Below are 26,856 nucleotides of genomic sequence, written 5' to 3'. Positions count from 1 at the left end.
TCCAGATTCCAGGAGCTCAGCCTGCCTCACTACCCCTTCAATGTTCCTTTCCATCCAGCTCCCAAAGCACGATAGCTTTATCCTCCTCCCTGCTCTGACACACTGATTCTCTGGTGCGTGAGGTCCACAGGGAGATGGGCAAGGAGGACATGGCCACCTTTCCATCTGGCTGGGCCAGGTAAACCCAGCCTGGTGTGTCTTAGAAAGCAGTGCCCGCAGCCTCTGGAACCCGGAGGTATCTGCAGGCTTCCCCGCCCCGGCAAAGAAACAGCAGCCTGTTTCCAACCCCAGGTGGGGAAAAGGAGACCTTCAGTCTACCTGGTAGGAGCAGAAAGGGGCACAAGCTCTGGCTGGAATAAAGGCCTTTTTGAGAGCACTGGACTTTTCCAGCTGCCTGGAAACAGGAAGGGCCCAGGCCAGGAGAACAGAAACCCTCACACACCCGCATAAAGGCACAGTGAGCCGTTAACCCTAATTACCTGTGACTGACACACGAGCGGGCCCTGACCTTCCAGGCATCGCCTCAGCCAAAGCAAAATAAACAGCTCCCTTCATCCCAAACACAGGCCATTTCACCCCCCGCCCAGAATTCAAGGGGTCTGACACAAGGGGAGAACGGTGCAGCTGCAGCACACTGGGGGCTGAGCCCAGACCCTGACTGCTGCCCCCCACCCCGAGCCAGCAGCTCCCACTCCCCTCCAGCCCCTTCCCAACATCCCAAGGAGGAGGAGGAGGAGGAGGAGGAGGAGGATGAGCAGCATCCGCACCAGGGAGAATGAGCACCACTACTCGAGGGTCCTGCCCCCCTGTCCCCAGCAGTGGCCAATGCCTCTATGGTGTCCCCAGAGCATGTCCGTGCCCTCCTGCTCACTGAGAGCTCCCTGAAAATCCACGCTCAGTCTCCCGGGCGTTTTCCTCTGACTGATCCCTTGAGCAGCCCCGTGAGAGAGGAAGGCTCTGCTGCTCCACGGGCACAGAGATGCCACCCACTGTTCAGCACCCCAAACACCCAGTGGGCACAGGCCAGACCCCGGCCCAGAGCATCCTGGGCAGGCAGGCAGGACAGGGAGCACCAGCTGTGCCAGGCAAGGGGCACAGGATCCCGGGCACCTGTCCCAGGCCCTCCCTGTTCTGCTGAGCACCAGCATCCCCAGCAGCTCCTGGGGCAGCACCTTCCCTCCCTCGAACAGCCCCTGGTCCCAGCACACAGCAGTGCCCCAGTCGGTTGCTGTCCCCCTCCCCGAGGGGCACAGGCAGAGCTTACCCGGGGGGCAGAGCATCCAGGGCGAGCACGGCCGCCCGGGCCGGGGGGGCGCTGGGGCCCGAGGCCGCCTCCTCCGCCTCTCTGGAGCCGCCCAGGGCAGGAGGGGCAGGGGCAGCCGAGCCCTCGGCCGAGCCCGACGCCGCCGCGGGCGGAACGCTGGCCCCTGCTGCCGGCCTGTCCTCGTCCATGTCCACGGCACCCACGGCGTCCCCGTTCGCTGCAAGGCAGAGGGCAGGAGGTCAGCACAGGGAGGGCCCAAGGCCGGCTGAGCTTACCCGGGAAGCAGCACGTGGTGGGTGACAACCCAAGCACGGCACTCTCAGTGCTCCCAGCCTGCAGCAAAGGCAGCACCTGCTTCACCCAGACCCCTCTGGAACCATTGCCATCGCCTCCATCCTGAGACAGAAGCAGAACTTTTGTGCTTTGCTTTTGTGCCCAGGGTGTCTTCTGCCCCTGGAAACAGGCTGAACCCTGGAAAAAGTCCACTCAGTGGTGACCACTGTCCTCCTCACTGTGACAGTGGTGACACTGCTGTGCCAGTATCCTTTTAAACACCTGGGTGACTCCAGAGTGGAGTCACAGAAATCATTCCTGACAGGCAGCACAGATCCTCCCAGTGCACTCAGTAGAGCTGCCTGGCTTATCAGAAGGAAAATCAATAAAAACTCATCAATGCACAGGGACAAAATTCCCAGGCACTACAAGATGCATTATGAATCTCAGCAGAGACTGAGTTTCTCCACAGTGAGTAGCCCTGAGCTCTGCCCCCACCTCCCACGAGCGCTGGGTCACCTGTGCCGTTGGCCACGCCATTGGCCATGCTGGTGGCCGTGCCGGTGGCCGTGCCGGTGACCGTGCCGTTGGCCACGCCGTTGGCCATGCCGTTGGCCAGGCTGGTGGCTGTGCTGGTGTGCTGTGAGCTCTTGGCCTGCTGCCGGTGCCGGCTCCTGGCACTGGGACTTTGCTCTCCACTCCCCGTGTTTGCCCGGGCTGCTCCGGCCGCATGTCGGTGCGTCCTGCAAGGGAGGGAGCACAGGAGGTGAGAGACATCACATGGAAAATGCCACTCCTGCCTTTTCACCCTGGGCTTCTGCTGCTTCTGCCCAGCACAGCCATTGGTGTCCCCTGGGAAGGGCCAGGATATGGTTCCGTGCCTCTGCTGAGGGCAGTGCTTGGAGCTTCATGCTGCCTGCTCAGACCTGCCCACAGTCCTGGCACACACCTGCTGGTGGCAGAGACCCACGGAGGAGTCACCTGGGTGACAGCACCTTGCTTTGCTCACAGGTGGTCACTCCATGTGCCAAGGAATGGCCCCGGGCACTCACAGCCAGAGACCTGCTCACCACAGTGGATCCCAGCTTGCTCCGTCCACCCCTGCAGCTCCCAGGAGATCCCACAGCAGCCCTGGGTCCTGCACCATGGTGGGGACCCTCTCCAGTGCCTCGTGCCTGGCTCCAAGCGTAGCACAGAGGCAGGTGAGGAAGTGTTCCCAGGACAGCTGTGGCCTCCAGAAAAGGAGGGAACAAGCAGTCAGGAAAGGTGAGAGCTGAAATCACAGCACGAGTTGTGACCAGCTCAGGTGCAGCTGCTCCATCTCTTGGGGGTCACTGCCACCCTGGAGCTCACCTGCCACCATTCTCCATGGCCAGGGCATCCCAACATTCCCTGGCAGAGCGCCTGCAGCTCCCCCAAGGAAACTCACTGCCTTGGACCATCCAGGGGCCCCAAGGCAGCACAAAGGCATTCCTGAAATAGCTGGGTTTCACCTTAAGAATTCATTCCTGCGAGTGAGGAGGGGGACAGGGCAGGAGGGGAGATGCTGTCATCCCAAATCTGGGGGGCCTGAGGAGCAGAGGCAGAGCCTAGGCACCTCCACCCAGGCTGGCAGCCCAGGCAGCAACCATCAAGGGTAGAGACTGCAGGGAAAAGGACATCAGCTTCTCCCAGCCAGAATCTACCTTAAAAGGGCAAAACCCACAAACTGTCCCCAAGTCTCACGGCTGGTGCTGGGAGGGGACAGCAGCTTGGCAGCAACAGGGCACAGATCAGTCATGCCACTCTGAGCAGCTCCAGCAACGAGAACCCTCCCACTGGCTCCAAAGCTGCTCTCCTTGGGGAGCGGCTCATGGCAGGGCTGGGATCGGGAGGAGACATGGGAAAGAAGGAGATGGATGTTGAAAATAGATTAGATGAGAGCCACGGGCAGAGCAGGAGCTGCTGTGACCACTTGAGTGAGTCACAGACCCCTAGGAGGGCAGCCCCAGCCAGGGGCTCCTGCAGGGGCTCCTCAGGCAGTGAACTCCCTGAAACCCCAGCTGGCCCCAGACACGGCTCCATGCTGGGGTTTGCTTTGGCCACCAGCACCCAGCAACTTGGGGCATCTGTGGGGAGAGAAGAGGCTTCTCTTCTCCCATCAAGGGGGCCCCTCACTGCCATGGCTCAGCAGGGCACACTGGTACCATCCACCTCCCAAAAGCTGGCTGGGACCTCTCCCCACAGAGAGGTGAGGCCAGATGCAGCACAGACCCCAGAGCCCTGGCCAGAGGGGAATAGGCAGGTGCCACCAGCCTGTCCCGCTGGGAGCAACCTCTCTGGCATGGGATGGCTCTGGCCCCTGCCCTCCTCAGCACAGATGAGCTCAGAACTGCCCAGGCAGTTTTTAGAAACCAAAACAGGATGTTTCCAGGCTGCCAGCCGGCAGCACAGGGTTACCAGCCTGAATTAGCCAGCCCGCCCAGCCCAGCCCAGCCCAGCCCAGCCCTCCTACGAGTGCTCCCATCTGGGCATTGTCTTTTAATAGACACTGGAAACAAACCCAGCAAGGCCACAGAGCACGGCGGGATGGGAGCGTGTGCTTAAAATAGGAGCAAGGAAAAAACCAGGCAGAGCATGGATGGGAACAGACAGGGGGAGGGATGGAGAGGGGTGTGTGGATGGCAGCCCCTCTCCCACGCCAGGGGCTGTCCCCCATCGCCTTGGGCACCTTGGCTGGCTGCCCCACTGCCCCTCCTGGGCTGGGGCAGATGATGCCAAAGAGTAAAGTCGCAGCAGCCAGGTGACACCAACCCTCCCTCTTCCCCTTCTGCCAAGGCCGAGTCCCCTCGCCACAGTGGCCAACACGGACCCCAGCCAAGAAACCCAGGCACGGCCAGTTCCTGCAGCTGGGATGGCCAGAAGGTCCCTCAGGAGATGCAGCAGAGGTGGCAGCATGTCTTGGTCTCACACAGCACATCAGAGCCCAAGCTGTGGCTGAGGAGGAGGAGGGCAGAGCACAGGCTGGAGCCAGGGCTGGCTCTGCAGAGCAGGGCACTATCTCTGGGAAACAGCCGGGAGAGCCTCAGTGCCATCTGGGCTCCCGAAACACAGAGCTGAGAAATTCCCCCTGTCCCTGCCAAAGGAGGGGAGGCAGCCACATCCCCCAGCACCCAAATGAGAGATCCATGGAATAGTTTGGGTGCAAAGGGACCTGAAAGCTCATTCTCGTTCCAGCTCCTGCCATGGGCAGGGACACCTTCCACTATCCCAGGGTGCTCCAAGCCCCGTCCAGCCTGGCCTTGGACACTTTCAGGGATGGGGCAGCCACAGCTTCTCTGGGCACCCTGTGCCAGGGCCTCCACAAACAGGGGTTGTGGCACCCATGGCCCCAGCTCTCAGCCAGAGCTCTCTCTCTCACTGCACAGAGGGCTGTGGAATTTCACACCCAATCACCAAGACTAGCAGCAAATCCCAAGATGACATTTGTTCAGGAGAAAAAAGAGAAGCCCTGACCAAGCAATTTCCCTTGCAGGGACAGTGTGGAAATAGCTGAGGAGCAAAGAATGCCCCTTTTCTTCCATCCTGCCGCTGAGTGACTTTGCCAGCATCCATCACCAAGCCCAAGAAAATAAACACGGCTCTGTGTATAAACACAGCAACCATCAAACAACATTCCCAAGTGCAAGGGACCCACATTCCAGCCTGGAGCTTACAGCTGCCTCCACTGTGGGTACAGAGAGCAGTGCTCTGCCCCACGGAGCAGCACCACATCAAACTGAGCAGCTACGTCCAGAAGACCCCAAATTCAGGTGACTGCAGCATGGATTGAGAACTAGCTCGGAGCTTTCCACAGCAGGGCAGCCAGGGGATATGGCTGATGGCAGGCACACCTGGCAGGTGTCTGAAGGTGCCCTGCACAAGTCCTGGCCAGACTTCACCACACTCAAGGTGACACCTGAAGCAGAAACTCCTCACAGCTGATGGGAAGGGAGTGGGGAATGGGCAACAAGCAGTGCCCGGGCTCAGCCTCCCAAACCAGAATTTTCTTTTCAGGTTTTCTAGCACCTCCTGAGAGCTGCTAAGTGCCTGCCGAGCCCAGCTCAGTCAGGTCACTGAGCACTTCCCACCCCTGGGGAGGCTCTAACACCGGGACAGCAGGAATCAACAGGAGCAGCCACCACAAAAGGGCACGATCTATGCTCACAAAGTGCTCCCAATTTCCATCCCTCTCCCTCCTCAGGTGGGAGATGAACACACAACATGGAAAGACAAGGTCACTTTTTGAGCCAAAAACATCAACTCTGGTGTGTGCCCAGCAGATAAAAAAGGAGCAGAAGGGCTTGGGGTGTGAAGCTTGTAGCTGAGAGAGCTCCTGAGCCTGGGCCACGCAGAACCTCCCACGGACAGGCTGCAGGCGCCCTCTCCACAGCCACACTCCTACCCAGAACATCTGTACAGGCTGCTGGGCCACTGCCATGCTCTGGAAATATAAATAGGTGTTAAATTCAACTCCATGTTGACAGTGTGACACGTCTCTCAGTAACCACAGCTCCAAAAGGAGCAGCGCTGAGCCACTCCAGCCCGGCAAGGAGGCAGGGCAGGGCAGGGCATGGAGCCAGCTGCAGGATGGCCTGCTGCCCAAGCATCTCACTTCCTTTGGAAGCAGCTGCTATTTCCCTGCAGCTCTGCTTCTCCAGCTCTCCCTGGACCTTTGTAAGCATCTCCCTGTGGCCGTTGCCTGGAGGGGCATTGTGCTTCCCAGCCTGGCAGAGCTGTGCTCACGTGCTGGGGTTCCTGTGATCCCCATTTGAAAGGACCCCACTTTGCTGGTTTGCCTCACTGCCCCACCCCCAGACAGACCATTTTTTTCAACTGCCAGTGGAGCAACTGGTGGAAACTCTCTGAGCCATCACAGACTTGATAGTCCTTGAGACACCAACACTTTAGGAGAGGCTCAGGCCAGCCACAGCCCAGCTGTACAGTCACTCCTCTGCACTCTGTGTCCCCCAGCACGGGGCACCCCGCCTCCCGTGTGCTGCGTGACAGGGGCTCACTGTGACATCTGGAGTGGGGTGCACAGCACAAGGACAATCCAGACACAGCCACAGCAGCCCCTCGGTAATGGACACACGGCATGGGACCCTCACCTTGCTCTGCTGCCAAAGCAGTTGGTGCTGGGAGGTTGGTGCCGGCCCTCCGTGGCCACAGCTGTGCTGGTCGGGTCCCGTCCAGGTACCTGGGACCCTGCATTTGGGGAAGAACAAGGGGTGAAAGACTGAACCACCTGTAGATCTACCCTCCTTCCCTCCCTCCCGCGTTCCAGAAAGGAGCCCCAAAAGCACAACAGCCCCATCCCTTGCAGGACAGACCCCCAGCACCCAAGGAGCCCCCACCTCACACCACACGGCCCGGCAGTGCCCGGCCCCCCCAGCACCCCATAGCTCCAAGTGGGACACAGGACTCTGCAGAGCTGGCAGTGCCAGGAGAGCACTGCATCCACAGCTCCCAGATGTCACAGGTTTTGTTTTCCTGCGATGAAGAGAAGGAGCCAAGGGAAAGCAATGCACCAAGCCCTGCTCTGTACAAGCTTTGATCTCCTGGCAACCCTGAGAGATCAGCCACCAGCCCATGACCCCACAGATGCTCTGGCTTGGGGAGCTCTCGTGAGTGGATCAGCATTTCCCCAGCCCTCACAGCCAGCCAGGGAAGGGGCTGATCCAGCCAGGGAAGGGGCTGACCCGCGTGGAAGGCTGGAGGAGGGCTGGAGAAGGGCCGCTCCTCCCAGGCTCTGGGGAGGCTGGTGTGAGCCCGTGGACACTCCCGTTCCGCTCCTGCCACACGCTCTCACCGGCGGGAGCCCACGGGGCTGGCCCGGGGTGGGCAGGGGGCTGGAGGCGGGTGCTGGCCCGGGACCCCGTCCCGGGGGCCGCGCTCGCCCCGCTCCCCTCGTGCGGGCCGGGCACTCACCCTCCGTGCCGGCACTGCCGTCGGGAACGCTGCCCAGAGCAACAGCCGGCCCGTCCAGGAAAACCGTCAGCTCTCCGCCCGACACAATGCTGCCTTTGTTCTCCGTCTGCAGGTCCAGGGTCAGCTGCCTGTTCTCCACTGCGGCACACGGAGAAAGAGACCCCCAGTCACCACCGGGATACCGGCCCTGCAGAGGTGCCTCCACTGCCAGAACCCCGTGCCAGCCTCCCGGGCCTGCCCCCATCCCCAGAGGACAACCTGCCCACCCCTCAGGGCCACCAGTGCAGGCCCCACACCCGCACACACCTACCAGGGCTGCCAGAGGACCCCGGCCAGTCCCACCACCCACTCCTGAGGAAGATCCTTCTTCACCAGCCCTCAGGATCCCTTCACCCCTCTACTGGGGCTGCAGCTGCCCCAGGGGCCCTGGCTGTGACACCGAGACCCCCATCGCTCACAGATGCAGGAGCTGTAGGACAGATCCCAGCAGGAAAGCCAAGGGATTTCACAGAATCACCAAATTGGAAGAGACCTTCAAGATCATAGAGTCCAGCCCATGCCCTAACACCTCAACTAAACCAGGGCACCGAGTGCCACATCCAGTCTTTTTTTAAACACATCCAGAGATGGTGACTCCACCACCTCCCTGGGCAGACAAGTCTAGAACTTTATCACTCTTTCCATAAAAAAACTCTTTCCTAATAGCCAACCTAAATTTCCCTTGGCACAGCTTAAGACTGTGTCCTCTGGTTCTGTCAGTGCTGCCTGGACAAAGAGACTGACCCCTACCTGACTACCACCTTTCAGGGAGTTGTAGAGTGATAAGGTCATCTCTGAGCCTCCTTTTCTCCAGGCTGAACACCCCCAGCTCCCTCAGGAGTTGTGTTCCCAGCCCCTCACCAGCCTGGTTGCCTCCTCTGGACGCGCTCGAGCGTCTCAACGTCCTTCCCAAACTGAGGGGCTCCCTTAAGATGACACAAGGGGCAAGAGGGGTCCTGCACAATGGTGAGCATTCCTCCATCCACATCCCTGTGCATCGACTCCACTGAACAAAACCAGCACGGAGGGCTGTCCCCAAACAGGAACACTCTGCTGCAGCACTGGACTGCACTCACAGAAGGTTCTGGAGAGGGTGCCACGGGCTGGGAGGCTCCTGGAGACAGCTGCCAGCTCCACTCCCTCCTGTGTGAGCCAGTCTGGCTTCATCAGCTTGGCTTTGCTGGTCCCTGGGGCAAGGGGGGCACAGCACAGGCCTCAGCACCCACCCCATCACAGCAATGCATGCCAGTGCCAGCCAGACTGAAACACCCGTCACAGAAGGCCAGAAAAATTTGGCTGCACCAGCCTGGGACACTAGCCCAGACGCTTCCTGACTCATTTGCTCAAATAATATTTTTATTATACACGGATTGCTCATGACACAATGGCACCATTTTTTAGCAACCTGCTTTGTCCCGGTGTGACGCGGGGACGGGGTGCGGCTCAGGCCAGCAGGAGCAGGATGGGAGCACACCCCCATGGAGCCCCTGTCCCACCTCTAGCTGCGAGCTGTCCCACACCGGGACTTGACACTTCCTTCTCCAAGGCTCCCCAAAACACAGTGACACAGGGTCTGCAGTGACACGGGGCTGTGGGACAGCCGGCACTTGTGGATCTGAGGGAAGTCTTCAGTTTTTGGAGCCAAGAGGGCAGGTGTCACCTGCACAGCAGGGGCACATTGCTCTGTCATTGATCACCATCACCCAGCAAAGGATTCTGCTGAGCCCGGTCTTCCCCTCTGCCTCACGGAGCTGCACTCCGCTTGCTTCCATGGGAAACCGACCTCACAGACAGTTTTAAGAGCCTGAGACAGAAGATGCTACTGAGCACGGCCAAAAACCAGAACAAATCCAGACCCTGTTTCCCCCCTGGCTCCTCCAAGCCGTAGGAATCCGCATTTTCTCCAGGGTCCCTCCATCCCCCTCCACGCGCGCCGCGCTCCGGGGCCGCACAAGCCCTCATTGTGCGGGCGCCCGGCTGAGGCGCAAAGACAAGGTGTCTCCGAGTGGAGGATGTGAACATGAACCTCCCAGCCGGCTTCCTTCTCCCCCCCTCCACCCCCTCCAGCTTTTTTAAAGAAAATAAACACTCGCAGAGCCTTCCACTCCCTGTCCCCGTGCAGCGTGCGGGACGCACAAAGGGACATTGCTGCTGCACCGACGGCGGGTCCCCCGAAGGGCCCGGCACAAAGGCTGCCTCTGTCCCGCCGGCTGCCAGAATGTCAGAGGGATTATTATTATTTTGGGAGGGGGTCGGGGGGTGATTTGGTCCTGAATAAGGTCTCAGTTCAGCTACTTCCAGTGCCCTGCACACAGCATTAGAGCTCCCATTTAGCAGAGGTGAGCTGGAATTCACACCCAGCCCATTAAGCGGATTTACGGTTCCATGAAACGAGGCTGGGAGCAGCCGGCGTGATAACGGCCCCGGGCTGAGCTCCAGCCCTGGGACCCCCAGGAACCACACGTGTCTGACCCCAGGGAGCTGCCACACAGGATGGGCAGCCCCTCTGGAAGACCCTGTGTGAGGTGGCTCCAGCTCCACAGCTGCATCCCGGAAGATTTTCAGACAGACAGCCAAAATGAGCTTCCCAAACCTAGCGCCAAGCTCTTTGCCCAGTCCCACTGGATGCAAAGGCCAGTTCCCATTCCAACAGCTCCACGTGATCGTCCAGGTTTTGTCTGGGATGAACCAAAAGCTCCCTGGTGCCGAGCAGGTGAAGACTGGCTCAGCCTTTGTGCATTCCCACAGAAGGAACGACTCCTTGCCATGGCTACAGTCCCTCCAGGAACAAGCAAGGGGCAAGTTAAACCTTCTACAGACATCCCCAAACCAAGAAGGAACCCAGAGTTTAGGGGAAGGGATAATCTTTAGTGTCCCATGAAAGTCTCCCCAGGGAAGCTTTGCCTTTGCTGCTGATCCAGCCTTAACCAGCAGCAGCTTAGAGACAACTCTGTCCCACTCCATTTATCTGCCAGGGATAACCAGGAGGCCCTCAGGTTTCTGTATCTTTCCTCTAAAAGGTGACGTGGGATGGGCACTCTCCAATCCCCCCAGTGACCTACTGGCTGGATGACCAGTTTTGTGGGATTACATCCCGGCCGTGGCAGAGCCAGCTCACGGAGCTGCTGGGACATGCAGCACAGCACAGCTTGTCTGGCATCACAGCCACAATGGGGTGGAGCTGCAGTTTTCCAGAGGCTGGGAATTGCTGCTGGTGTCCTGGAGGATCCCAGGAGGCTACAGTTCCAGCCACTCTGCCTGGGGCACTGCAGCAGGGACTCTGCAGGATCCCTAAGGCCCTGGCACGTGGTGCCACTCAGCACACAGCGGGAGCAGCACAACCAGCAAGGCCCAGAACGGGCTCCCACAGAGCCCAGGATGTGGGGCTGGCCAGACCAGGAGCTCCCGGAGCCCGGGAACAAAGAGGTGCCTCTGCAGCGGCGGCAGCTCAGGGGCCGGGGCCGGGGGCGTGCCACGGCAAACGAGCTGTTTTATGGGAGCCCTGGGAGCAGCTCGGCTCCTGGAAGGCTCCAGCCCGTGCTGGCGATTGAGCTGCTCCTGACCCACCTCTCCACCTCCCCGGCCAATCCCCGGGAAGGCGGGAGCAGCCGCCTGCCAGCGGAGAGGCCCCGCAGGAAGCGCCGCGACTCCGAAAGCACGGCCGGACCCCGGCGCAGAAGCTCCTGAGACAGCCAGGCTGTCAGCTCCAGAGGCTCTCACAGCCTTCCCGGGAGCTCAGGCCTCATCACTGAGCTCTTCTTCCATGCTCCAGGCCTCAGAGCTGGGACTTTTCCCCCTGCAGTGAGGCATGCTTGGCAGGAGGGTGGACAGCAGCATCCTGGCAGGCGGGAGCCTGGCACGCACTGCCACAGGTGTCACCAGCAGTGAGGACACTGTCCTGCCCACTGAGGAGAGCCACAGGAATACCAACCCGAGGCCTCAGCTACGCTCACAAATCTGTATCTTTCATAAAGCCTCACCAAAACCCTATAAACCCAACTAAGAGGGGCTGCTGCCCGGCAGGAGCTCACTCTTGGCTGAGCACCTCTCAGGATGGCTTGAAATCCCAGATGCCTTCTGCAGGCCCTTGCCTGACCCAGCGCCTTCCTCAGGCTGGCAGGCAGAGGGAATACACCCCCCTATTCCCAGGAGGACAGGAGCCCCTGAGGAAAGGATCTCCCAGGTTCCCATGGAACCCCCAGCAGCCTCTGGCCCTCTCAGACCTGCAGCAAAGCCCGAAGGCTGAGCATGAGCCTGCAGAGAAGAGGAGGGAGCAGATGCCAGCCCAGACAAGGAGGGCAGACAGGGGCAGAGGGGCAGCACCTTCCCAGGCAGGGCAGGGCAGGCTCTGCAGCTTTAAGAGTCCTTCCTCCCTCCCAGCCCACAGTGTCAAGGAAAAATCTGACACGTTTTTTCTGGGGGACGTTAACAGACAAGCTAGAACAGCCAGTTGCCTTTTCCATTCATTTTCCACACGGCCTCCCGGGATGGCTGGGAATGAAAGAGCCAATTGTGCCCCCGTGGCGGCGCAGGTAGGGCAGGAACCGCGGCGGCTCCGGGAGCCCAGCACGGCCCCTGCACACCTCGGGAAATAACGGCTGCAGGGGAGGGTGCCCAGGGCCACAGGTCCCACAGCTGTGGGGCTGGCTGGCTGCTACACCCCAACAGAGCCAGCCCCAGGCACACGTCCAAGTCCCCACAGGCCTCGTGAGAAGACAGCAGCAGCAGCACAGCTCCCATGTGTCCCTCGCTGCCACAGCACCCGATGCCACCCAGAGCCACGGTGGCACGGCGGGGACACCGGTGTGGTTGCAGAGCTGGCGGCACCAGGGGAAGCAGCTCAGCCCAGCCCCCAGCACTGGGCAGGGTCTGAACCGGCCCCGAATCCCTCGGGGCGCAGGAGGCCCCTCTCCCCGCTCAATACCAGGTCTGTGTCTCACCAGCTTTGCTTGGAAGACACAGAGCCAGCCTTTTGCAGCCCCGCGTGGCCGCTCGCGCCGCCCCGGCCCTGAATGGCCGCCTTTATGTGGGAGCTGCTGTCACGAGCCACGCTCTGGCAACCGCAAACGGCGGCAAATAGCAGAGGGGTTTGTGCTCCCCCGCCGGCCGCGGCCAACGGGCTGACGCAGGTACGGCTTCCGGCACGCCCGGCCCGGGGCACACAACAGCACCTTGTTCCCTGCCGGGGAGCGCAGCCGCCGCTGCCCCGTGCCCTGATCCGTGCTGTGCCCCGAGCCCTGCCCCGTGCCCTGCTCTGTGCCCTGCTCCATGCTGTGCCCCAAGCCCTGCCCCGTGCCCTGCTCCATGCTCTGTCCCATACCCTGCTTCGTTCCATGCCCTGTGCCCTGCTCCATGCTGTGCCCCGTGCCCTGCTCTGTGCCCTGGTCTATGCTGTGTCCTGTGCCCTGCTCTGTGCCCTGCTCCATGCTTTGCCCCGTGCCATGCCCTGTGCCCTGCTCCATGCCCTGCTCCATGCTTTGCCCCGTGCCCTGCTCTGTGCCCTGCTCCATGCTCTGTCCCATACCCTGCTCCGTTCCATGCCCTGTGCCCTGCTCCATGCCGTGCCCCATGCCCTGCTCTGTGCCCTGGTCTATGCTGTGTCCTGTGCCCTGCTCCATGCTTTGCCCCGTGCCATGCCCTGTGCCCTGCTCCATGCCCTGCTCCATGCTCTGTCCCATACCCTGCTCCGTTCCATGCCCTGTGCCCTGCTCCATGCCCTGCCCCGTGCCCTGCTCTATGCTGTGTCCTGTGCCCTGCTCTGTGCCCTGCCCCGTGCCCTGCTCTGTGCCCTGCTCCATGCTGTGCCCCGCTCCATGCGCCGTGTTGTGGCCCAAGCCCTGCTCCGTGCCCTGCTCTGTGCCCTGCTCTATGCTGTGCCCTACTCCATGCTGTGCCCCGTGCCCTGCCCCGTGCCATGCCCCGTGCCCTGCCCGGGCAGCCCCAGCCCCGTACGTACGTTTGCCGCCGCCCTTGAGCAGGCTGCCGAGGCTGACGGAGGCGGCGCCCAGCAGCTCGTTCCTCAGCGTGTGGCAGATCCACACCTTCAGCTCCAAGTGGCTCTGAGCTGTGACATTCCTGCAGAGAGCGGGAAAGGGGCTGTCACCGCGGCCTCCTGCCTGCTCCGTGCTTGGGGAGCAGGCAGCGCCACAGGCCAGGAGCAAAGGAAGGTGCACAAGGACACGGGGCAGTGGGACACCCTCCTCCCACCGCCCTCCCAGCCTGGCTGTCTCCAGCAGTGTCCTCGTGCAAGGGCCAAAGCTCTGACACCCGAGTGTCCCCAGCCGGTGGCACAGCAGCGCACACGGGGCCGGCCCCTGACCAGTCCCACAGCAGGGGTCATGCAGACTCACAGGGTGAGGATCTCGTTCCACAGCAGCTCTGAGACCCCCATCTGCTTCCCCGTCTTCTTGGTCTCACTGGGCAGCCCGTCGCCGGCCACCTCCACGTAGCAGTTCATCCGTGCTGGGCGGCTCTGGGCCTTGGGCTTCACAGACACAACTGGGCAGGGACAGGCACAGGTCAGACCTGCGAGACACCCTGACCCTGCCCTGTCCCCAGCCCACCCCTGCCAGCTCGGGGTGCCACAACTCACAGCAGAGTGCTGGGAGAGGGGCAGCGGGGAGCAACGCTCCTGCTGGCAGCGACGGCCGGCACCAAGCCCTGCCCACGCCTGTCCCCAGCTTCACCCCTCCGAGGGTGGCAGGACTGTCACTGTCCCCACGGACACCTCCCCGCCCCAGGGCACGGGGGCAAGCCGGGACGGGGCACCCCCAGGCCAGCAGTGCCTGCGGAGGGGCAGAGCGGGAGGCGGCTCCCAGGGGCCGCGGCTCCGGGCGCCGGGAGCCATCTCGCGGCCGCGGCAGCACCAGCGCGGCCCCGGCAGGGCCCCGGAGCCACGTCCCCACGGCAGCCGGGCCCAGCCCCAGCCCCTGCTCCCCCCGGAGCGCCGCGCGTCCCAGCCCGGCCTGCAGGCAGAGCACGCAGGACACATTCCCGGGGTGCAGGGGGAACCCCAGGGAGGCAGCAGGACCCACCTTTCACAGACAGCGGGGATTTCTCGCAGGGCGGGCCGGCCCTGGCCCTGCTGGAGCTGGCAGCGGCCATGGCATCACCCCCAGCTGGAAAGGAGAGAGGAGACACCTGAGCCCCGCTCCCGCGGTACCCAGGGAGCCCAGGCACAGCCCGATGCTGCTTCAAGTGCCCGGCACGGCAGGGACACGGGGAAAGGGCCGGGCAAGCCCCGGGACACACGGGCTCCCTCTCCTGATGAAGCCCCTGCGCCAAAGGCCACGCTGTGTCCCTGGGAGAGCAACCCCTGCAGGCAGCGGCACGGGCTGAGCTGGGCAGTGCCACCTCCAGACACCCCTCTGGGCACCCGAACCCCTGACCCACAGGCCAGTGCTGCTGGGGGACAGAGCGGCCACCAAAGCCTCGCCCTGGGGGACACTGACTCACCAACATCACCAACAAGATAGCAAGGACACGGCAGTGTCAGAGGGACATGGCAGTGTCAGGGGGACACGGCAGCCTCAGGGGGACACGGCAGTGTCAGGGGGACACGGCAGCCTCAGGGGGACACGGCAGCCTCAGGGGGACACGGCAGCGTCCAGGACTGGCTGGACAGAGGGAGGTCTGTCACAGCATGGGGACCACAAACCTCAAGAGCAGCCCTGGTTTCATTATGGTACCAAATCCCACCGGATCACTGAGATTGGGAAAGGACTCCAAGACCACCGTGTCACCCCCCGGACGAGAAGGACACACTGTGACACCAGGGAGGGTGGCAGGACCCGTGGCCGGGGCCGGCGCCCAAAGCAGCGACCACAGAGCGGAGGGACGAGCAGACAGCCGTGGGGCTGCTCCAGCCTCCTCCTGCCATTCCCAGGAGCTGCAGAGCTCACAGCCCAGCCCAGAACTGCCTGGCCAGGCCACTGCCAACCTCCCCGACAGGGGAAGCAGCTCAGCCCCTCTCCCTGTGCAGGAGCCTCTTCCCTGCCCTCTCTCTACGTCCTCCTTGAACCGCACCGAGCTCCATCCCAGGGCAGATTCCCTGTGAAATCCCCTCTGCCAGGGTCTCCGCTCTCCGTGCCAGCACAGCAAAGCTGCCTGGAGCCCCAGGGCCTGGCTGTGCCCCGTACAGCCCCCAGCTCTGCCTGCGAGTCCCCGCCGGGCACCGCCCGAGCACTGTCTGGCTCTGTCAGCAGCAGCCAGGGCTCCCGGACACAGCCCGGCCTCCTGCCCGCACCGTGAGGGGTCACTCCCAGACTCCCACCCCAGTTACCCGGCCCCCGGGTCACCCTGACTCCCCGAGGACACCGGATCCTCCCGGTGCTCACGTCCCCAGCCCCACATCCCACGGATTCCGCCGGGGCCGTGCCCGGCCCTGTCCCGGCGGGGCTGTCTCCCTTCTTCCTTCACATCCTGACTCTTCCCCATTCCCTCTTTTGCTGACTCCACACCATTTCTCTGGCCCTCGCTCTGACACCCCCGGTCACGTCAACACCTCCGGCCCCCCAGACCTGCCCGGTGCCCGGTGCCGCTTTCCCGCCCCGCACACCCCCCAGCCGAGCGGGGCCGTGACCGGGCCGGGCCCGGGCCGCTCCCGGCCCCTGCACATGGCGGGATCCCCCTCGGCCAGGCCGAGGCCTCCCTTCCTCCGCGCCTTCCCGCTTCCGACAGCCCGGCCTGGCCTCCCGGCACAGCCGCGGGGCCGCCGCTCCGGCAGCGACCACCGAGCCCGCCCCGGGGCCGGCCGGTCCGGCCCCGCAGCCCCGCACGGAACCGGGCCGGGCGCTGCGGGCACCGCGCACAGGAGGCGGCGGCGAAGGGCCCCGCCATGGCCCCGCCGTCCCCGGCCGGTACCGGCACAGGCTGAGCAGCTCCCGGCGGCCGGAGCGCCCCACCGGGCCGTGTCCGGCCGACGGACGGGAGCGCCTCAGGATGGGCCGGGAAGCGACGCCGAGCCGGGCCGGGCCGGGCCGGGCCGGGCCGGTGCCCGTGCCCGTGCCCGTCCCCGTCCCCGTCCCCGTCCCGTTCCCGTTACCGGCGGCCGCTCCGCTCCCGCTCCCCGGCTCCAGCTCCCGCCGTCATGTGACCCCCGGCCCGTCACGTGATCGCGCCGGCCGGAAGCGCTCCCGCGGCACGGCGCCGCTCCCGGCGCGCCCCGACTGAACTACAACTCCCGGCGTGCCCCGTGCCCGGACCACAACTCCCGGTGCGCTTCCCGCGGCGCTTCGACGGCGGCCGGGGCGGGCCATGGGGCACGCGGACATGGCGCGCGTTCCGCACGTCGTGGCCGACACGGGCGCGTTCCTGAGCGCGGCCCCGCTGCAGGTACCGGGGGAACACCGGGGAGACAGCGGAGGGACGGGGCGGGGAGGGGGTCAAGGGGTTACGGGCCGGTGTGACGGCGCTGCCCGCAGGACATCGCAGAGGCGCTGTACACCGTGCCCGAGGTGCTGGCCGAGATCCGCGACCGGCCCGCGCGCCGCCGCCTCGCCGCGCTGCCCTGCGAGCTGCGGGTCCGCCGCCCGCGCCCCGAGCTGCTGCGCCTCGGTGAGTGCCGGCCGGGCCCCGCTCCCGGCTCCTTTCCCCCGCCGTACCGGCCCCGCCGCCCGCCCGGCCCGGCCCGGCCCGGCCCGGCCCGACGGCGCCGCCGTTCCCCGCCCGCAGTGACCGAGTTCTCCAAGAAGACCGGGGACTACCCGAGCCTCTCGGCCGCCGACCTGCAGGTGCTCGCCCTCACGTGCCAGCTCCAGGCCGAGATCGACGGCCCCGGCTGCGTCCGCTGGGAGCCGCAGGACAAGGTAGGATGGGCGCGGGGCCCCGGCTCCTGCGGCCCGGGCGCGGGGCCCCGGTGCCAGCGGCCCCGCCGACGGCCCGTGCTGCCCCGCAGGTGCGGCTCAGCTCCACCCCGCGGCACCCCGAGGCCCCCCTGCACCTCGCCGGCTTCCACCTGCCCGCCAAGGTAAGGCCCGGCGGGAGGGCGAGGCGCTGCGCCCCGCGGAGCCCCGGCTGAGGGACGCCCGTGCTGTGCCCCCAGCACAGGCCCGCGGGGAAGGGCCCGCGCCCGCCCGGCCCCGGCAGCGGCCCGGCCCCGGCGGAGAGCGACCAGTTCGGATCCTTCCTGTACTGGCGGCCGCCCCTGCCCAGCATCGAGGAGGAGCTGCGGGAGCTGCTGGTGAGAATCCTCTGGAGTCTCCTCCCTGCGCTGGCTCTGCCGTTTCTGGCTGGCCGTTCCCGACCCCTCCGGGCCACCCTGACCGTCCTCGCCCCCCGTGGCCCAGGCCATCGCCGGCAGCCCCGAGCCCCCCGAGGAGCACCGGAGCTCTGCAGGTGGCGCCAGCGCCGGCGAGGAGGAGGAGGAGGAGGAGGAGGATGAGGAGAGCGATGACGAAGGCTGGATAACTCCCAGCAACCTGAAGCAGGCCCAGCAGGACACGGGGCACTGTGACACTGCTCCCGTCGGCGTCCAGGTCGGCTGTGTCACCACGGACTTTGCCATGCAGGTGGGTGCTGGGCTGCAGCTCCGCGTGTCTCACCAGCAGGGTCTCGGTCCCAGGGGCCCCTGCAGAGCCTGTAGGGCTCTGGCTGCCCCAGCTGGCAGGTCCCAGCTGCCGGGCCCCGGCGTGTCCCTGCTCTTGCAGAACGTGCTGCTGCAGATGGGTCTCCACGTGCTGGCTGTGAACGGGATGCTGATCCGCCGGGCCCGCAGCTACATCCTGCGCTGCCACGGCTGCTTCAGGTGCTGGGGCTGGGGCTGAGCCCGGGCTGAGCCCGTGTTCCACGGCCCCAGGAGCTCTGAACCCCCCTGTCCCACCCTCGCAGGACCACCTCGGACATGACCAAGGTGTTCTGCCCCCACTGCGGTAACAAGACGCTCAAGAAGGTGGCAGTGAGCGTCAGCGACGACGGGAGTCTCCACATGCATTTCTCCCGCAACCCCAAGGTGCTGAACCCCCGGGGGCTCAGGGTGAGTACCTGGACAGAATCCCAGACTCGCTGAGGTTGGAAAAGACCAGCAAGATCATCGACTCCAACCTGTGACCGATCCTCCCCTTGTCAGCCAGCCCAGAGCACTGAGTGCCAGGTCCAGTCAATTCCTTGCACACCTCCCGGGATGGGGATTCCACCACCCCCCTGGGTAGCCCCTTCCCACGTTTAACAACCCTTTTTGTGAATAAATTCTTCCACTGGGATCCCAGGGATGGGAGCCCAGCCCGTGGCTGGCAGGTTGGAAGGAATCAAACTGACAACATCCTCCAGATGTTGCGCTTGAAGCCCAGGGCTTTCGGGCTTCCCTGCTCCGTTCTCCAGAGGGCCGTGGGCACCTGGGGGGTCCCTGGGAGCCGGGGCTGATCCCTTCTCTCCCGCAGTACCCGCTGCCGGCGCCGCAGGGCGGGAAGCACGCCAACAACCCCCACCTGGTGGAGGACCAGCGCTTCCCGCAGCAGCGCCTGTCCCGCAAGGCCCGGCAGAAAACCAACGTGTTCGACCCCGACTACCTGGCCGGGGCCTCTCCCTTCGCCGAGAACGACGTGCACAGCCGGGCCGCGCACCTGCACCTGCGCGACGCCGCCCTGGGCGCCGGCCGCCGCCGCCTCAACCCCAACGCCGTCACCAAGAAGTTCGTGAAGAGGAGGTGAGGGCGTGGCCTGCCCTGCCTGCAGGACACACCTGCCCAGGTGTGGTGGTGGCTGTGCCAGGGCGAGGCCGCTCCCAGCACCTGGGCGTGGCTCAGGCCATCCTGTCCCCGCTGCGCTGGTGCCCAGAGCCAGCGGGCAGTGACTGGGGTGGTGGTGACGGGGTTTGGGAGGGCGGGGTGGCTTCCCTGGGCAGGGGCTGTGTCACCAATAAACACCAAACCCCAAAGCCCCTTGGCTCGGTCCCATTTGTGTGGCTGCCTGTGCCAGGGGGAGCCTTTCTCTGAGCCTTGAGGAACAAGGAGGCTGGGATGGAGGAAGGGAGGATTTCTTGGACCATTTGCCCCACAGGATAATGAGCTCCAGAAGGACAAAACCCCGGGGCAGGGGGTTGTGTCCCACCCTGGCACTGGGCGATGCCCAGGGCTGAAGGGGGAGACTCTGGGGTAAAGCTTTTTGGATAAATCTGCTGAAATCTTTCAGGTTGATTGTTGGTCCCAGCTCTTGCTGCAGTTTCTCCTTAGCCCTGCTGAAGTAGTTCAAAACAAGGAAATACCTGATAGCAGGTGTGGCCCCTGGTCCTGGGGAGGTCACAGGCTGCAGGCTGGGAGCAGCAAAGGGGAGCACACCTGGGCCTCCCCAGCCCCAGGACACTTTCAGTGTGTCAAAGCTGCAGATAAAGGGCACTGGGTAAGGCACCCACACATCCTGCTGAGGACGGGGTAACTTCCAGCATCTTGGCTTTGGACTCCTGGTCTCACCTCCCTGGGGCAGACTCTGCCTCTCCCCCAGTCCCTGAGACGGGATCCCGGGCTATGGAAGATGTTCCCTTGGTCACAATTTGGGGGCTGGGTGGGGCAGCCCCCAGGGGTTACTGGGGGTCCCACACCACCAAGTCAGTGTGATTCCCAAGGACACTCTTCTGCAGCAGCTGCTGCGCCCCAGGCATGGCTCTGGAGATGCCCTTGGAAAAACCATCACAAGACTTTACAGTGTAAAATGAAAACTTTCATCGTTTATTCTCGACTGCAGCTGTTTACAGAAATATAGTTGCGAGTATACAAATGTCCCAATAGAAGCAAAATATTTTTTTTTTTTTAATATTCAACAAGTTATCACAGGAGAGCTAAAAACATAGATGCAAATAAAATATCCCCTCATAGACAAACTGAAAACACCGGGAATCAGTGCTTGGAAAACCCACCTACGAAAGCCATATACACAGAACTGCACGAAGGAGTATCTGGTGCTACTTTCACATTGCAGGACACAGAAGAGGCAGCTCAGCGGTCGAGGGTGCACCCAGAACATCTGGCAGGCAGGGGAGAGCCCACCTGAGGTGCAGGGACAGAGACAGAAGTTGGAGCTCTGCTCTGAAGGGGTTGGAGCTTAACTCAGCATCAGCTCAGGTGGAAATAATTCAAATTGCCTCCTTTTATCCAGAATAAAAAAGCCTCAGGAATGCTGCAGGCTGCTAAGGATACTGGATTGGGATCCCTGTTCTGCAACACCCAAAGAGCCACTTCCAAACAGGAACTTCCCCCTGGCCACGTTATCCCAACGGGCAGCCATGGTCCTGGCCCAGGGCACTCGGGTCAGATCCTGTTCCACGGGGCAGCTCCAGGGCCAAAACAAAGGCAAGGCCATTTACCTGCCAGGTGAACACAGGACCCCTCCCTAATCCCAGGCCTGGAGCTGGAATGTGTCACAGAGGGCTGCTGGGTGTGGGAGCCTTGGAACCTGAACAGAGGGGTCAGTGAGCAGGGAATCCCTGGATTCCTTGCCCTGTCCCTACACAGTGAATATCACCGGGCAATTTAATGAAATGTAACAGCAAAAATGACAAATCTCTGGAAAAAGCAGAGTTCAGCCCTGCAAACTCCAAGAGAACAAAGGAGGACACTGGCTCTCAGTGTGGTGGAGGTGATTTAAGAAGACCTGTACCAGGACAACACTGATCCACTCAGGACGAATTCCAGTGGAACGCAGATTTGGAATTGAAAGTCATGTTGGACACAATACACATTACTGATTGTATGACCTGATTTAAAGGCTGAGCTATGTCAGGGCAGGTTTAGGGTGGATATCAGGAAAGGCTCTTCCCCCAGAGGGTGCTGGCACTGCCCAGGCTCCCCAGGGAATGGGCACGGCCCCAAAGCCACCAGAGCTCCAGGAGCCTTTGGACAGCGCTGCCAGGGATGCCCAGGGTGGGATTGTTGGGGGGTCTGTGCAGGGCTGGGGTTGGACTGGATGATCCCTGTGGGTCCTTTCCAGCTCAGGATATTTTATGATTCTATGATTCTTAGGGTTTAATTCCTCACACAACCTGCAAGAAAGAAATCAGCACGAGTCGCAGCAGGCTCCTCACGGACAGAATTCAAGGGGAGCTTCACTGGCTTTCAAGGAGTTCTCTAGATTTTGACTGTTGCACTAATGAATCAGTTAAAAAATGAGTTTACAGACTCCTGCCCTCATAGGAATAAAGAGAAATGGCAGAGGAGTTTCCCCTCCCTTACCCAGCACAACAGGGACCTTTTGCTACACAACAACATCCCAGACCCCAGACTGGTGTCAGCCTAGCCCTGGGCAGCACAGCCACCAGCAATCCCTGTCTGCAGCAGCTGCTGCCAGACCGGGGATGGAAACGGCTCTGGAGTGACCCAGGGGAAGCCCAGGGATGCTCAGGGCTGCAGGAAGCCCATCCTCAGCCTGGGTGTCAGTTCCATCCTAAACTACATCTGCAAGTGTGAACTAAAAGATACAAAAATACAAAAGTGGCCACAGCTGCTTGCAAGCCACAGGTCCCAGCGAGGTTCCCAAGCAGAGCAAGTTCTGGAGCCACGTCACCAACAGGGCCACACGTCCAGGACTGAGAGGTGTGAGACAGCTACTCATGAGTTACTACAAAAACCTCCTACTGAGGAAAAGGAGTATTATTTCATGTTTATAAAAATGTAAATATAACAGTATTCTAATGCTGTGTCTACTATTATTTATATAGAATAATCTGACTCCTCTATATACATATATATAATCCTAGAATATACAGGCAGTGCATATTTACATCCCTATACAGACTGGGAGAGGAAAAGCCTCTCCTCCTGTGTGACCTCCCCGAGTCCCCCACTCCCCTAGAGAATTTCACAAGTTCCCTTTGGCAGGAGTTTACCCCCTGCTGCATTTTTCCTTGTTTCTAACACGTTTACCCCATTTCCAACGCTGACCCTCGGCGCCGTGGCACAGACGCCCTGCCCGGGGCACCACAGCTGGCACAGCTGGCACAGCTGGCCCGAGCAGGAACACAAAGTGCTCAGAGGCTGCCACAAAAGACTAAACAAGCCCAAATTAAAACAAAGCCCCTGAACAAACACAGCATCCCACTGCTGTTTCCTTTTAGCTTCTACAGAACGGAGCTGCCCCGAGCCCCCCTGAACACAAACCCCCCCAACTCCTTGAGACTCAGCTCTGCACTAATGAGCACTCAGCAGTATTTCCTGTTCTCACCTTCCACCTACAGCTCAGAGCATGCCAAGCAACTCCCTCTCCTCTCTCCTGCTCCCCTCACTCAGATCCATGTCTTTGCTCCCTCTGCTCTCCCACAATGGCCCTGGAAAAGGAACCCAACAGTTTGCCAAGCAGAGGCACAACAAAACAGGAATAAAAGTCCATTTGGACATATTTTCCTTTTAGAAATTAAGATTCTAAATCAAAATATCAATGGAAACTTTAAAAAATAAAGTTCAGCTTATGCAAGTGAGGGGAATGTCCACTGACACAGCTGCCCAGACTTGGCACTTCCAGTAAAAACCTGCCAGGGTTATGTTTAACTGCTCATGCCTTGTTTTATCTCAAAACTACATGGGAAGCAGCCACCCTGTCAGTGATTAGAAGTAATCGTAATCACTGATCAGAGAGTGCACTCCCACTTCAGAACAGCCAGCCTGGAATTACTTCTTGAACTAGATTTGTGTTAAAATAAGAGCGAAGCGTTTGGCTTGCTGCAAGACCAGGCAGTGAGGAGGCAATTAATACGAAAACAACTGTTAATTAAGCACAAAGCACCAGTAACTCCGTGCCAGAGGAGATGTTCAGCTCAAACTGTGCACTGAGTGTTGGCTCCCTGGTGTCTGGGTGGGCTCTGGGCACACTCAGGGTAAAAGCTGAGGGGACATGGGGGGGGTTGGCAGCTCCATCTCCCTCAAGTCTCACCTGTGCCCACAAATGGGTGCTCTGGGACCCCCAGGGATGCTGGATTGACACGGACTGGTACCTCAGGATCCTCCGTCACCCAAAGGGCCCAGACACGATGCCAGTGCTCCTGGGGTCATAGAGGAGCTCTGCTGCCCAACCTCAGCCGCTGAAAACGTCAGAATGTTCAGGGCCCTGGTAAAACACAGACGTGGCTCAGGCTGTGCTCCCTGCCATGACACCCTGCAGCCTGTCCTTGAGCTCTTTTGGGGCTGATCCAACCCCTCCACCCTCAGAGCCGCTGCCGAGCACGCGCCAACCGCTGAGCGACCTCTTCAGTCACACAAATACTTCTTGTAACCAAATCACATGTTCAAAGTGTTGTACATTTAAACATTGACCTAAAATGAACAGGTAAATTTAACACGAGGAAAGGAAGGTGTTTCCAGAAGGGAAAACTGGGATAGCACAGCCCTTGGTTGGTTTTTTGTGTATGTTTTTTTTCTCTCTTCTCTTCGTAAGTGACCTCAAACACGCCCACAATTCAAACATACCCTTCCCTGGAGCTGTGGCAGGCTTGGGATGAGGTTCTCTTCTGGGCACTCATCCTGTTCCATGGAGAATTGGTCCCTGGTGACTTGGCACTGACCAACAAATGGATAGAGCCCTTGGGAACAAGGAGCAAACTGAAGCAGCACGCGAGCGAATCCGTCGTTCCTGTCACTCCTTCCGTGTCCAACGGCCCCAGGTGACACCCAACAGCTCATCCTGGGACACAGATCCTGCAAACACCACCAGTTCCTTTCCCAGTGAGTGCCTATGGACTTCCACGGCCCTCTGGACGTTGTTGGGTCCATTGTTCTCAGCCTGAGCAGCCCCACGCAGCTCCTGGGCGCTGCTGGGGGCTGCTGCTTTCGTGTTGTGAACCATTACAAGATGTTGGTAATGTTTTGTCTTAGCAGGGGAAAAAAAAAAAATAAAATACAGAAAGAAGAAGTCTGGGTCGGGGTTAAAGCAGCTCTGGACATGATGCAGCGGGGAATTCTTTCTGTCCTGATTAAAATTTCCAACATTTGAGCATAATCATAAATTAGGAGTTAAAACACAGAGGCGCTAATAATAAAATATTAAATAGGCAATGAAGAGTGGAGAAAAGCTGAATGGCTCATTCTGAGGGAAACCCCAATATTTCATTTTTATATAATCCTAAATGCCTCTGGGTTTCCTGGCTAGGCTGTGAGTGAGGGACACACCAAACACAGAGCAAAGCTTCTCGTGGCCAGCTGGACCAACACTGCCTGATGGAATGGCGAGAGATGAACACGTTATTTATGTTGCAAAAAGTACTTAAATACTCAATAAAGACATAACAAACCCCACCCCACCCCACTGTTATCAGACGCCACGTTGTGGTAGAACATCAGACAAACTCACAAATTTACCACAAAAATGTGTGGCAAAAAGAATATTTTATATATATGTATATATATAAATTTTTATATTTATGCCAATGTACTCACTCAGTACAAATAGCAAAATAGTTATACCATTTCCTAAATACAAAATATAGCTTTCCAAAAAAATGAAACACACATTAGATATAAACCATCCAAAACTTGAACGATTGAAAACTGTATTCAAAATTAAATGACCCAGAGCAGGTCTCTTTCTGAAAAGTTCCCTTCATATCGGCAAGAAGCCTTACTACTGAAAACGTAATTCAATGCCTCTCAATGAGAGAGAGAAAGAGAGAGACAGAAAGAGAAAGTGAACGTCGTGACAGACCAACAAACGGGGGAAATCCAGGAAAACCAACAAAAAACTCTACACGGCTCAACTACGCACACGAGTTAAGGGGAAAACACACAGTAAACAGACTCGAGGAACTTAAAAAAAAAACCCCATTTACAGACTGTTCCTTTGTTATTTCAAATAACAAAATGAAGAATGACGTGATACCAGCTAACTCTACCGAGGCGGAACGGGCGCCGCGGGAGCGGCTCGGCTCCGGCGGCAGCGGGAGGAACACGGATCTGAACGAGGCTGTAGTGAGAGATCACACACTGCCTGGAGAGTTGAAGCACCCAAAAAATCCACAAGCCTCACAATACACCTGCATGGTCTGGAGTGGGTTGTTTTTACATTCGGTAACATCAGTCAATGATTTATTCCTTAGTTAAACATGGCAATCTAAAACCAGACTTGGGGCTCGGTGGTAGAAAAAGGAAAAATCACTTCAGAACTGCGATGAGCTCCATGTGCTACAAAGATGCAACAGCTCGGGATGAAGTGACCTTTTAAGAAGGCTTAAAAATGATGCAATTTGCCCCCTACTTGGAGTAAAGCCAAGCTGAAGATTTCCATCAGTCACAGCTGGAAGTGGTGGGTTAAGGGGGATTCCTGCAATTAGAAGGTGGTGGAGAAATTGCTTCCTCTCTCCTTACTCCTTGATTATTTGTCAAAGCTTCTACTGACTAAGCAATTTACTGCCAAGGATTCCTAAAAGCTGTTTCTTTAGCTTTAAAGCCAGTAGGATATTTATGTCTTTTTTTTAAATAACAAAATACAAAACTGAGGGAGAGAAGGAAAACCATGGAAAGAGCTAAAAGGGAGAAGCTGGGAACAGCTCATGAGTCTTTACAGAGCTCCAACCATCAGTCAGAACGAGAGACACAGAGGAGTCCCTTCCTCAGCCACAAAGAATGCTCCTTCCAAGCTGAAGGTGTTTTAGAGAAGATTTTAAGACCAACTGGAAGTTCCTCTTCATTTCTTCATTTTGTAGAGCCACCAAACCCTTGCTCTACGTACAGCTCCACGCAACCCCAGCTTCCACGGACGTGGAAAACCGTTAATCCCATTCTCAGATGGGAACTGGTTATTCAGAGCAGCAATTCTCTGCTTGGTTATTACCGTTATCAACGCTTCCAATTCATAAAGGGTGGGTTTGGCTCTCCCACTCCGTGTCAATCGAGAGATCCCTTCACTTACTGACAGCTGAGTCACGACTCGGGGCAGAGGCAGCTGCTGTTTCTGCTGCACGAGCTTCCCGAGGGAAAAAAAGGGATAGGAAGAAAGAATAGCAGGGAAAAAGTAAACGTGGTAACATGGATTACCTTCCAACAACAATAATAACTGACCAGATATGCTTTAAATTCCAAGAGCCCCCACTGTAATGAGGTTTATGAACCTGGTAACAGCCCAACCCCACGCCCCAGTAACACAAAGCATAACTCCTCAGCATTATTGGCACTATGGAGCCCAAACTCCATGGTCATGGCCTCAGGTCTGCCACTGGCCACGCGTGTGCTCTTAAAGAGGCCACTTTTCCACAGAAGCAATTGGTTCCACGCAGCCTAATCCAGAGTTGGAAGGTCTGAGAGGATCTGGGAAATCGTCGCTTTTTTTTCTTCACGGAATTTCTGCGTGAGAAAACAAGCAGAAAAGTCAGGCATAACTAATCACAGTCCCCTCCTCCTCCTCCTGTGCAGTGCCTTCATCTTC

At 59.8% G+C, this 26,856-nt stretch overlaps 3 protein-coding genes across 8 annotated transcripts in view; 1 reads left to right on the top strand and 2 right to left on the bottom strand.

The window, feature by feature from the left end:
* The window catches only part of WWP2 (WW domain containing E3 ubiquitin protein ligase 2), a 31,211-nt gene extending 14,533 nt beyond the window's left edge, over window positions 1-16,678 (bottom strand). For both annotated transcript variants that reach the window (XM_053953012.1, XM_053953014.1), the window contains exons 1-8: window positions 16,569-16,678; window positions 14,560-14,643; window positions 13,876-14,023; window positions 13,482-13,600; window positions 7,487-7,624; window positions 6,667-6,763; window positions 2,057-2,280; window positions 1,265-1,481 (exon numbers count right to left, since the gene is read on the bottom strand). In XM_053953012.1, the coding sequence (XP_053808987.1) occupies window positions 1,265-1,481; window positions 2,057-2,280; window positions 6,667-6,763; window positions 7,487-7,624; window positions 13,482-13,600; window positions 13,876-14,023; window positions 14,560-14,629 (1,013 nt within the window). In that variant the 5' untranslated portion in view covers window positions 14,630-14,643; window positions 16,569-16,678. The remainder of the gene's footprint in view (window positions 1-1,264; window positions 1,482-2,056; window positions 2,281-6,666; window positions 6,764-7,486; window positions 7,625-13,481; window positions 13,601-13,875; window positions 14,024-14,559; window positions 14,644-16,568) is intronic.
* Window positions 16,679-16,748: 70 nt separating this feature from the next.
* Window positions 16,749-19,379, top strand: NOB1 (NIN1 (RPN12) binding protein 1 homolog). Its single transcript, XM_053953015.1, has 9 exons — window positions 16,749-16,858; window positions 16,948-17,080; window positions 17,198-17,331; window positions 17,421-17,492; window positions 17,568-17,705; window positions 17,812-18,033; window positions 18,172-18,269; window positions 18,353-18,497; window positions 18,901-19,379. Exons 1-9 carry the CDS (start codon window positions 16,781-16,783, stop codon window positions 19,168-19,170), a joined length of 1,290 nt encoding a protein of 429 aa, XP_053808990.1. The 5' UTR covers window positions 16,749-16,780; the 3' UTR covers window positions 19,171-19,379.
* A 783-nt stretch (window positions 19,380-20,162) lies between these two features.
* NFAT5 (nuclear factor of activated T cells 5) overlaps window positions 20,163-26,856 on the bottom strand; it is a 55,457-nt gene continuing 48,763 nt past the window's right edge. For all 5 annotated transcript variants that reach the window (XM_053953007.1, XM_053953008.1, XM_053953009.1 and 2 more), the window contains one exon: window positions 20,163-26,774. The gene's annotated coding sequence lies outside the window, so the exon portion shown is untranslated. The remainder of the gene's footprint in view (window positions 26,775-26,856) is intronic.

This window comes from Vidua chalybeata, chromosome 11 (assembly GCF_026979565.1).
Source record: "Vidua chalybeata isolate OUT-0048 chromosome 11, bVidCha1 merged haplotype, whole genome shotgun sequence".
Lineage (NCBI taxonomy): Eukaryota > Metazoa > Chordata > Aves > Passeriformes > Viduidae > Vidua > Vidua chalybeata.
The sequence above is the reverse complement of the archived record's forward strand: the minus strand, read 5'-3'. Positions and strand labels throughout refer to the sequence as shown.